Source organism: Zea mays, chromosome 6 (assembly GCF_902167145.1).
Source record: "Zea mays cultivar B73 chromosome 6, Zm-B73-REFERENCE-NAM-5.0, whole genome shotgun sequence".
In the NCBI taxonomy this organism is placed as follows: domain Eukaryota; kingdom Viridiplantae; phylum Streptophyta; class Magnoliopsida; order Poales; family Poaceae; genus Zea; species Zea mays.
Genome location: NC_050101.1, coordinates 25,393,077 through 25,405,285, shown reverse-complemented (window position 1 = coordinate 25,405,285; position 12,209 = coordinate 25,393,077). Strand labels below are relative to the sequence as shown.

General features: G+C 53.6%; 1 protein-coding gene across 1 annotated transcript; it reads left to right on the top strand.

Moving 5' to 3' along the window:
- The first annotated feature begins 9,176 nt into the window (after positions 1-9,176).
- LOC103629124 (protein FAR-RED ELONGATED HYPOCOTYL 3-like) lies at positions 9,177-11,027 on the top strand. The gene is made up of 3 exons (XM_008650315.2): positions 9,177-9,348; positions 9,745-10,009; positions 10,099-11,027. The coding sequence occupies exons 1-3, from the start codon at positions 9,181-9,183 to the stop codon at positions 11,025-11,027; spliced, it is 1,362 nt and encodes a 453-aa protein (XP_008648537.2). The 5' UTR covers positions 9,177-9,180.
- Positions 11,028-12,209: the final 1,182 nt, after the last annotated feature.

The following is a 12,209-nucleotide window of genomic DNA, read 5'->3' as shown; positions in this document are numbered from 1 at the left end:
TCGCCGAAGGTCGGGAACTGCTGCAAGAAGTGCACTCGGGGGCTTGCGGCCACCACGCAGCGCCCCGAGCCCTTGTCGGAAATGCTTTCCGGCAAGGCTTTTACTGGCCAACGGTGGTGGCTGACGCCACTAGAATTGTCCGCACCTGCGAAGGGTGCCAATTCTATGCGAAGCGGACGCACCTGCCCGCTCAGGCTCTGCAGACAATACCCATCACCTGGCCCTTCGCTGTATGGGGTCTGGACCTCGTCGGTCCCTTGCAGAAGGCGCCCGGGGGCTACACGCACCTGCTGGTCGCCATCGACAAATTCTCCAAGTGGATCGAGGTCCGACCTCTGAACAGCATCAGGTCCGAGCAGGCGGTGGCATTCTTCACCAACATCATCCATCGCTTCGGGGTCCCGAACTCCATCATCACTGACAACGGCACCCAGTTCACCGGCAAAAAATTCTTGGATTTTTGCGAGGATCACCATATCCGGGTGGACTGGGCCGCCGTGGCTCATCCCATGTCGAATGGGCAAGTAGAGCGTGCCAACGGCATGATTCTACAAGGGCTCAAGCCTCAGATCTACAACGACCTCAACAAGTTCGGCAAGCGATGGATGAAGGAACTCCCCTCGGTGGTCTGGAGCCTAAGGACGACACCGAGTCGTGCCACGGGCTTCATGCCGTTTTTCCTGGTCTACGGGGCTGAAGCTATCTTGCCCACTGACCTGGAATACGGCTCCCCGAGGGCGAGGGCCTACACCAAACAAAGCAACCAAGCTAGCCGAGAGGAATCGCTGGACCAGCTGGAGGAAGCTCGGGACAGGGCCTTACTGCACTCGGCGCGGTACCAACAGTCCCTGCGACGCTACCACGCCCGAGGGGTCCGGTCCCGAGAACTCCAGGTGGGCGACCTGGTGCTTCGGCTGCGGCAAGACGCCCGAGGGAGGCACAAGCTCACGCCCCCCTGGGAAGGGCCATTCGTCATCGCCAAAGTTCTGAAGCCCGGAACATACAAGCTGGCCAACAATCAAGGCGAGATCTACGGCAACGCTTGGAACATCAAACAGCTACGTCGCTTCTACCCTTAAGATGTTTTCAAGTTGTTCATATACCTCGCACCTACGCAAAGTTTAGTCGTCAAGGAAGGGTCGGCCTAGCCTCGGCAAAGCCCGACCCTCCCTCGAGGGCTAAAAGGGGGGAGACCCCCTCTGCGTCGAATTTTTCCTCGAAAAAGGATCTCTTTTTAGCAGGATTTCTTTCGTGCCTCTTGACTACTTCGGAAAGTGGATCCTGGAAACGACGGGGTACACGTAAGCAGCCAAGGCTGACCGAGCCGAGGGACTCCTACGCCTCCGGGATACGGATACCTCACTCATCACCTTCTGCGATAAGTAACTTGCGCTCGGATAAAGCGACTCCGTGGACCGAACAAGTCATCACGTTCGGAAGCTCTCCTGCCGAAGCAGTCCTTCAAGCTTTCTCGACCAAGTCGGGGACAGGGCCTCATGGACGGGTGAAAGTACGCGTAAGCGGCAAGGCCGACCGAGCCGAGGGATTCCCACGCCTCTGGGATACGGATACCTCACTCGTCCCTTCCGCGAAAAGCAACTCTCGCTCACACAAACGTCCCTGTTACCGACAGAGTCCAGATGCTCGAAACAAGAGGAAAAAAGACGCAGCTTCGCAAGCGCAACGAGGGTGTGTTCTTCTGGCCTCGGCGGCCGCAGAAAGCACACGCTACAAGATGATCTGATCCTGCAGGCTCGGGTCTTCACGCTGAAGGGAGCCGTAGCACCCTCGGCATCGACGACGTCTTCAGCAAAGCCCGACCCAGCCTCGGGCGGCGACGCGGTCCAGGGACTCCTCCGGGAATCCGGCCCGAGCAGGCGGCTCAACCGGTTACCCCTGGGGCCTCGGTCAACCGGCTTCCAAGGGCGCCAGCCCGACCCGAGGCCTCGACTGGTCGACTTTGGCGTCGGCTCCGCTGACGGACAACACGGCTAGGCTCCGGCCAACCAGGTTCCCATTCTCGAGCCAACTCCGCCTCTGTTCATACTGATATCGCTACCCCTGGCCTCGGTCCACCGAAGGGCGGCCGAGGGGTCTCTTTAACTAAGCTAGAAGAGCCCCAGACAACAAGGCCGAACGGGCCGAGGGATTCCTACGCCTCCGGGATACGGATACCTCACCCGTCACCTTGACACGGGGCGACTCATGCTTGGTAAAGCGGTTCAGATAATCAACAGGCGAGACTTAGTGCTCGAAAATGAGGAAAAAACACGGCTCCGTGCCGAAATTACATACATGTTCAGGCCCCGACAGCCGCAATGAACAAAAAACACTGGCATTCGAGATGCCACTACGAACGGAACTCCGGTTCCCCCTCCGCAGGCATGAACGACCCCACTCCGAGGGGGAAGGTCTGCGGAGCAACGGAGGGCCGGCGAACGGCGCGCCGTCACCTGCTCCGGCAGTGGCGACAATGACGACTTCTGCTCCGGGGGGCCGAACAGCGGCAGCACTGACCTCAGGGTCAATGCCGCTGCCAGGGGGCCCCCGCCCATGCCAAAACTTGTGAGGCAAGGACGGGCAGAAGGCCGAGAAGTTGGAGGTCAGCCCGTGGCCGGTCCCGGCCGCCGCGCCGGCGGAAGAACCTCTTCCAGCTGCCGTGGCGGACGCCGGCGCCGCGAGCGGCCCCGAAGCCACTCGCGGCTGAAGACCGGTCACGCTGCAGCTGCCGGACGCCACGGGCAATGCCCGCTTCTCCCCCCATCACTGAGTGAAAGAGCGGGCCACCGCCCACGCAGGGGCCGACCCCAACTCGGCACTCTCCCCTCCCCAGCCTTGGTGATGAAAATCCTTGAGGCTGAGGAAGGGGCAGAGGCCGCAGCCTGGCTCGCTTTCCCCCACCATCAAGCTGGAGGTCGCCATCTCGGGTGACCGCCGGTGAAGGGGTGCGACCGGGCTGCGTGATGAAAATCCTTGAAGCCGAACGATGGCTGAGAGGTACCAACTCCCATGGAGTTGCATTCCTCCAACGAGGAGGCGAAAAGGCGGCGGATACCCCCCATCCGGGGGCTTGGAAGATGGAAAGACACGACGCTTAAGGGAGGAAGAAGACATGGTTGCCTTCCGAAAGGAGTCTCCCTCCTTTTAAAGGCAACTCTCCCTACGTGCGCCCCCAGGCGCCGCGGGCTGAGTCTTCTCCAACACGCTCCAAGGCCCTCCCCTGCGACTCGGGGGCTGGGTCCCGCATGTCATGCAAGCCGGCTCAGGGCAGAAGAAGCCAAACCGCCGCGCGTGGTGCGCACGACCGTCCAGCGGTTACAAGCGACCCCCCATTTTCACCCAGACCAACGGGCAGAAGGGGCGGGCAGCCACGCAGGCGGCATGCAACCGCGCCAGATGGACGCGCTTCTCCAACTTCTGACACGCCAGCTTGGGAACCCAGGCCCACGCGTCGAGCAACCGGCGCGCCAGTTGCTGCATGCAAGCAACCACACCGCCACTTGAGCCACCATCGCGCCTCTTCGGTTGCGAAGCCTATGCCGCGACTCGAGGCGACCCAACAGTGCCAGACTGGCGCGTCGGTCAAAGCGACCGAAAGTGGGCCGGCAGTAATAGCGGTGGCAGGCGGGCGGGCGCAGCGGTCACGTCGTCAGCCAGGCTCACGTCCCATCCTGGGACAGCAAGAGAGCCTCCCCTCAAGGCGTGGAGACGGGGCACCCGTGACCCGTTCCTCGAACGGATCGCACGCGCGCAACGGCCGCCCCGCCAACCACTCGCCCCGTCGCATTAACTCCGCGGCGGGACACGCGGCGCCTCTGGCAGGAGGAGCGCGCGACGCTTCACCTTCGCCGTAACAACCGCGTCAGAAAAGGTACGCCACGTCGTCCGATTTCGTATCCCTTTCCGTTTACCTCTTTCTCTATCTCTTGCAACAGGGACCGGGAAAGGGGGATACCCCGAAAGGGATCCTTCTCCGCGAAGGAACCGGGCTCCGAGCCCCCCATTACTGATTAGGGGTTCGAAGGCTGGCCCTCCGAAGGGTTCAACAGTCGCCTCAGATCGCGTGGGCCCGACACCCACTACTGGTCAGGGGTTCGAAGGCCAGCCCCCCGAAGGGCTCCATGGCCGCCTCAGGCTACTCGGGCTCCGCGCCCATTACTGATCAGGGGTTCGAAGGCTGGCCCCCGAAGGGTTCACAGTCGCCTCAGACACCGAGCGAGGGATGACCAGGGGTACGTTCGATACATAACCGAGGCTCGGGCTGCGCTCCCGAGGTACCCTAGGACATTTCCGAGACCAGCGGGAACGATCTTGTAATGGAATCCCATCGGAGGGAGGCATCGAGCCCTCGGACCCCGTCGCCAGGGGACCGGGTCCGGCAAATCACCCGCAGGTACTTTTGGGCGTGCCTCTGGGCCCCTAGCCGACCCCCAACGAACGGGGCACGGACGTCCACTCGGATTACCCGCTTGCAGCTCACCGGAGACACCATGTTCGGTGCCCATCGAGGGTAACATGGCGCACTCCCCCCCTCCTCCTTGCGGAAAGGCGACGTAGGGGCGTATGTAAAAAGTCGAGTCTGACCCTGATCGTCCTCTCGCCCTGTGCAGAGGCTCGGGGGCTGCTCTCGCAAAAACCGGCTCCGGCCAAATCGTTGACAGCGTCAACATACCAGCCCGAGAGCTTGGACCCCGACAGTGCACCCGGGCTACGGCCAGTTCGCATGAGGGAACGACCAGACCGGCCGAAGCGTTACGCGAGGTATTAAGACCTCGAAGGAGTGTAACCACTCCTCCGAGGCCTCGGGGGCTACACCCGGCGGGTGCGCTCGCGCGCACCCACCGGAACGAAATGCAACCGAGAAAGGCTGGTCCCCTTGCAAAAAAGTGCGACAAAAGCCTCCAAGCGAGTGCTAACACTCCCTTCGAGGCTCGGGGGCTACTGTCGGGGACCATAATTAGGGGTACCCTCAAGACGCCTAATTCTCAGCTGGTAACCCCCATCAGCATAAAGCTGCAAAGGCCTGATGGGTACGATTAAGTCAGGGATCAGTCCACACGAGTGACTCGATCACGCTTCACCCGAGCCTAGCCTCGGCCAAGGGCAGCCGACCTCGAGAGACTTCCGTCTCGCCCGAGGCCCCCTTTTTATGGCGGACACATCACCGGCTCGCCCGAGGCCTTGGCTTCGCTCAGAAGCAACCTTGACTAAATCGCCACACCGACTGACCAAATTGCAGGGGCATTTAACGCAAAGGTGGCCTGACACCTTTATCCTGACACGCGCCCCCGGCAGAGCCGAAGTGACCGCCGTCACTCCACCGCTCCATTGGCCAGTCTGACAGAAGGACAGCGCCGCCTGCGCCACTCCGACTGCAGTGCCACTCGACAGAGTGAGTCTGACAGGCAGTCAGGCCTTGCCAAAGGCGCCACGGCGAACTCCGCTCCGCCCGACCCCAGGGCTCGGACTCGGGCTAAGACCCGGAAGACGGCGAACTCCGCTCCGCCCGACCCCAGGGCTCGGACTCGGGCTAAGACCCGGAAGACGGCGAACTCCGCTCCGCCCGACCCCAGGGCTCGGACTCGGGCTAAGACCCGGAAGACGGCGAACTCCGCTCCGCCCGACCCCAGGGCTCGGACTCGGGCTAAGACCCGGAAGACGGCGAACTCCGCTCCGCCCGACCCCAGGGCTCGGACTCGGGCTAACACCCGGAAGACGACGAAACTCCGCTCCGCCCGACCCCAGGGCTCGGACTCGGGCTAACACCCGGAAGACGACGAAACTCCGCTTCGCCCGACCCCAGGGCTCGGACTCCGCCCTGGCCTCGGCCGAACGACTTCCGCCTCGCCCGACCCCTTGGCTCGGGCTCGGCCACGACAACGGAAGGCAGACTCAACCTCGGCTTCGGAGGAACCCCCACGTCGCCCTGCCTAGGGCACAGACCGCCACGTCAACAGGAAGCGCCATCATCATCCTACCCCGAATCGACTCGGGTCACGGAGAACAAGACCGGCGTCTCATCCGGCCAGCTCCGCCGGAGGGGCAATGATGGCGCTCCACAAGCTCTATGACGACGGCGGCCCCCAGCTCTCTTACGGAAGCAGGACGACGTCAGCAGGGACTCGACCGCTCCAACAGCTGTCCCTCCGCCAGGCTCCGCCGCACCTCCGACAGCCACGACATCACGCCAGCAGGGTGCCCAGATCTCTCCGGCTGCCACATTGGCATGTACCTAGGGCGCTAGCTCTCCCTCCGCTAGACACGTAGCACTCTGCTACACCCCCATTGTACACCTGGATCCTCTCCTTACGACTATAAAAGGGAGGACCAGGGCCTTCTCAGAGAAGGTTGGCCGCGCGGGACCGAGGACGGGACAGGCGCTCTCTTGGGGCCGCTCGCTTCCCTCACCCGCGTGGACGCTTGTAACCCCCCTACTGCAAGCGCACCTGACCTGGGCGCGGGACGAACACGAAGGCCGCGGGACTTCCACCTCTCTCACGCTCGACTCCGGCCACCTCGCCTCTCCCCCCTTCGCGCTCGCCCACGCGCTCGACCCATCTGGGCTGGGGCACGCAGCACACTCACTCGTCGGCTTAGGGACCCCCCTGTCTCGAAACGCCGACAATATATATATATATATATACACGACAGCACTAAAATGCACCTGGGTGCATTCTCTATATTGAATGCACCCAGGCGTAATATATAAATACACCCCGATCAAGCCTCATCGCGCCCTCTACCGTCCTGTTCCCGCGCCTCCCTGCCCCCCGCCGCCGCCGCGCGCCTCCCTGACCCCGCGCCACCCTATACCCCGCAGCCACCGATCGCATCCCTGTCACCGCGCCGCCGCCGTCTCCTCCTTCCTCCGATCCTCTAACCCTAGATCCATGGCCCCACCGTCGTTGCCGCACCTTGAATCGCCTCGATGCTCCTCCCCTAATTCCTTGGCGATTGTTGTGGCTGGAGGTGCTGATCCGATATTGCCGTCTCCGATTGCGACAACGGGAGCGGGTGTACGCGGCGGATCAGGTGATCCCTTGCATCACAAAACGTTGCTGACGCCACCGCCTTCAATTCCACCTGGATCGCTGGTCACTCCGGATGCAGCCCAGCTGTTCCATCCGGTAAGAAAAAAACAATCAAAAATTGTTGCTCCACCGTGCATGGTTTGTTGATTTTCTGTTGCATCGTTTGTTGCAAACTTGAGTCTCTGTTTTTACTCATTGATTACAATTGCATGGTGTGTTTGTGTTCCAGTTGCAACGTTTATTGCTTGTTGATTGCAACTAGGTGTATACTCTAATTGCAAACTTGAGTCTCTGTTTTTACTCATTGATTACAGTTGCATGGTGTGTTTGTGTTCCAGTTGCAACGTTTTTTGCTAGTTGATTGCAACTAGGTGTATACTCTAATTGCAAACTTGAGTGTCTGTTTTTACTCATTGATTACAGTTGCATGGTGTGTTTGTGCTCCAGTTGCAACGTTTGTTGCTTGTTGATTGCAACTAGGTGTATACTCTAATTGCAAACTTGAGTCTCTGTTTTTACTCATTGATTACAGTTGCATGGTGTGTTTGTGCTCCAGTTGCAACGTTTGTTGCTTGTTGATTGCAACTAGGTATATACTCTAATTGCAAACTTGAGTCTCTGTTTTTACTCACTGATTACAGTTGCATGGTGTGTTTGTGCTCGAGTTGCAACGTTTGTTGCTTGTTGATTGCAACTATGTGTATCCTCTAATTGCAAAACTCATGATTGCGTGTTGTCCTACAGGATGCAAACATACTTGATGTGTTTGTCCCCAGGGTGCAGCAAACATTTGATACAAAAGAAGAAGCCTACCTCTTTTACCTTGACTATGCAAAATTGGCTGGTTTTAGTGTCAGGACAAAAAGGACTAGTAAAGAAACCAGACACTGGGTTTGCAACCGTGAGGGGTTTCTGAAGCCAGGTCAAGAGAATGAGGAGCCTATGACAAATAAGACATCGATGAGAATTGGTTGCCCTGCTTATGTGAAGGTGAAGGAGGACAAGAAGCGCAATATTTGGTATTTTTATCATGTTCAGGAAGCACACAATCACAAACTTGAACCCTCACCAAGGATGGTGAGATATATGCATTCTCATAAGCAGAGGGAGGCAGCGTTGGATGACCTGTTTGCAATCATGTCAAAGAGTGGGGTGCCAACACAGGCAGCAATGAATGTAATGTCAGAATTATTTGGAGGCCGTCAAAACTGGCCGTTCACAGAGAAAGATGTCCATAACAAGTAGGTCATAAAAAAAACTGACATCATATCTTTGTGCGATATATTGACAACAACATCTTCATTTGTTTTTTCTTTTATGGTACAGGAAAGCTGAGCAAGCAAGGGAGGAGAGGGATGGTGACATGGATAAACTGTTCCAATTTTTCAGGGAGTGCAAAGAACACAATGAATACTTTTACTGGGATGTGGATTTTGAACCAAAAACAAATGTGCTTCGGAGCATTTTTTCGTGTCATGCAAGTCAGCGTGCAGAATACAAGGATTTTGGGGATGTAGTCACATTTGACACAACACACAAGACTAACAACAAGCATATGTCGTTGGCCATGTTTGTGGGTTGCAGCAATAATTTGAAAAATGTGTCCTTTGGCCAAGCACTTCTTCGGGATGAAACAATAGACACATTCAGATGGCTTTTTGAGACCTTTAAAAGTTGCATGGGTGGTCAGCAACCTTTTGTGATTCTTACAGGTATGCTTTGGCTACAAAAAAATGCTTGTCACATAATTACTGCTGTGTTGTTGCAACTGTATCTTTGAAGATGATTGCAATATTTTAAACTGCTTGATTGCAAACCTATTGGGGTTTTTTGCTGATTTTTTTGACAAACAGATGAAGATGCAGCGATGAAGGAAGCAATAAGGATTGTGTTTAACAAGACACAACACCGAAATTGCCGATGGCACATAACCAGAACATGGGATTACGAACTCGAGGAGCTGTACAAATTGCACAATGATAATAATCTAAAGGAGATACTGCAGTCCCTGATAAACTATCCTCTGGGGCCCACACAATTTGAGGTGGAGTGGAATAAGCTGGTGGATGAATGTGGTATAAGAGAACACCCTGCAATTGTTGCATTGTGGCAGAAAAGGAAGAGATGGATAGCAACATATTTCAAAGGCATGTACTGTGGGCGAATGACTTCCACCCAGAGATCTGAGAGCCAAAACAGGGTTTTGAAAGATGGTTATGTTAACAATGTGACAAGCCTGCATATATTTGCAAAGAGGGTGCTTGACTCGATTCAGCACACAGACCACATGGATGCTGGGGAGTCACACTACTCACAGGTATTTGCCCACACCCCTGATTTTTTTGGTCTGATTGTAAAAAAACTGTTAAACATAAATGATTCCAACTGCTGGTGTGGTGTGATTGCAACTACTGTATAATTCTACCCAAATATCTGTTAAAAAATGTAAACAAAATGATTGCAACTACTGTTGTGTTGTAATTGCAACTGCTGGTGTGGTGTGGATGCAAGCACTGAATAACTCTGGGGAATTTTGTTAAACAAACAATGATTACAACTGTTGTCTGGTGTAATTGCAACTGATGGTCTGGTGTGATTGCAACTTCTATATAACTATGCCCAAAAATTGGTTAAACAAACAATGATTACAACTGCTGTCTCGTGTAATTGCAACTGCTGTCTAATGTGATTGCAACTGCTGGTCTTGATGCAGACTGAAGTTGTCAGAGCCTGCAAATCAAGATTTGATGAGCAACTCAGCAGGGTGTACACCAGGGCTGTGTACAATGAATACAAGAGGGAATATATTAACAGCACAGCTTTTGTGATAGAGCCTGATCCGGGAGTGGAATGCGGTTACTTGGTGAAACATGAGAAAGGTGATGGGACATTTTGCTGGGCACAACACGCATTCAAGGTGGTGGCTGACAAAGCAGCAGGCGTGTATAAATGCGAATGCATGCAGTGGGAGCATACAGGTGAGATGAATTGCAACCTCGTTACATTAACAAAATTAAACATTGATGTTCCTGCATATTTACATCCAAATTGCAACAAAAAAATGCAGGTCTGTTCTGCATGCACATAATAAAGGCATTCACCCACCTCCAAGTCCAAAACATACCTGAAAAGTACATTCTGAAGCGATATACACGTAATGCAAGATCTGTGGTTCCGTGGGACCGACACGATGTGAGTGTTGGTGGTCAAAATGAGACAGAGCAGTCAAGGTTGTCGAAGCTGCTGCCAAAGTTAATGCGACTGGGAAGAGCGGGAAGCAAATCTGATAGAGCATACACTGAAACTATCAGGCACATCGACATGATAACTCCTGGGATTGAGCTTCTACGAACAGCGGAGATTGGTCCGATTGGTCCGGACGAAGCAACAAATACTGAGTTGCAGCAAGATGCAGAAGGACGGCGGAATATTGGTCCCATTGCACCAACACAACAAAGTTCTGACAACAATATAGAACCTGTTGTGATGCCAACTGGACCTACACCACCACCGGAATCGGGCCTGAATCCAGATTCTGCAAACTGCCTCACTGATCTAAGATTGACTGAACCGCCAGTGTCGCGCACGAAGGGTAGGAAGTCTGCCAGTGGGGCTAAATGTGCTAAAAATAGTGTGGAACCTGCTAATCCATACAACACATATAGTGGTGGTCAGGGCATAAGAGAGTGCCAAACCTGCCATGTTAGGGGGCACTATAGCACAACATGCCCTCAGAACCCAAACAGAAGCAGAGCGGCCGAGAACAAGGACAAAAAGAGAAGTGCGAAAACTGTAGGTTGGACTCCAAGAAAAAGAGGTCGCCCAACAATAAAAAAAGGACTAGATGGGAATCAAGATGAGGTACAGAGTGAGGGGGATGATACACAGCAATCTGGGTGCACTATGGCGGTGCAGGAGTCAGCAGCACACGCGGTGATTGCAAGAATTAGGAGGGCGACAACTTGCCATGTTAATTACCAGGACGAAAGTGATTAAGGATGACTATTAATCTGACTGAATCTCCAATGTAAAATTTCAATTTTATCTTATTTTATAACTCTGTGTAAGTTAAACTCAATAATGACTATGTGACTGTTCGGAAAACAGTGGACACACATGACCAACCAATTGCAACATCGTAGTTGCGCTGATTGCAACTGTATGTATACACTGAATAATACATGAATCTGTGTTATCTGTTTACGTCTCGACATATAATTAAAATATATCTTGTTTTATTATCATATAACAGTTGCTACTACTCATAAACAGGTTTGCAAAGTTTGCCATCATGCTGGTTACCAAACATAGAAATAAAAATGAGTGGTCATGGTCAGTTGCAACTACGATTACAATTTCAGTTGCAACTGTAACATATACGCTGCTACTACTCATAAACAGATTTGCAAAGTTTGCCATCATGCTGGTTACCAAACATAGAAATAAAAATGAGTGGTCATGGTCAGTTGCAACTACGATTACAATTTCAGTTGCAACTGTAACATATACGCTGGTTGCAACTGCCTCATATGGAAGGGCTCCACCTCGCCGGTGGGTACAGAACACAAACATATACATTGGTTGCAACTGCAATGGCTGGGATTTTTCAAACAAAATTGGAAACTGCAGTTTAGAGTACGATAACAACTAGATGAATAGACCAGTTGCAAATGGAACCAGTGCGCTGGTTGCAACCTAAACAACATTACTGGATTGTTTCTGGAGATAACATAACACAACTGATTGTTTCTGACTACTGCATAACACAACAGATTGTTTTTGCATGAATCTAATTGTTCGACTGACTACTATCCCATTCAATTGGCAACGGACGACCACCAATTCTAAACTTATCAAGCGAACCAGGAATTTCAGCTTGGTTCAAAGGGTGGAAGATCTCGTAATGCAACAGCTCACATCTGTATATTGGGCCCTTGAACTGCAATGGCATAAAAACATCATAATGGTCAGTGACTATATTATGATTCACACATAGAAAACACACAAAAAAAACACCAAAACAGATAGAAAATCAGTTGACAGCATGGCTAACCGGATTGATTTCCTTGGTCATTTTGTCCCCATCATAATATTCCATGTACTTCCATACAAAAAAAAGACAATCGCTTTGACCTGCTTGCTTTGGCACATCAATAAAAGGCCGCCTCCACTTGCTAA

What these genes read in the sequence shown, in the direction of transcription:
- LOC103629124 (XM_008650315.2), top strand. Translation starts at nt 9,181, where the DNA reads ATGTACTGTGGGCGAATGACTTCCACCCAGAGATCTGAGAGCCAAAAC. An exon ending in GGGAGTCACACTACTCACAG is followed by an intron (nt 9,349 to 9,744) that starts GTATTTGCCCAC and finishes GTCTTGATGCAG; the next exon opens with ACTGAAGTTGTCAGAGCCTG. An exon ending in CATGCAGTGGGAGCATACAG is followed by an intron (nt 10,010 to 10,098) that starts GTGAGATGAATT and finishes AAAAAAATGCAG; the next exon opens with GTCTGTTCTGCATGCACATA.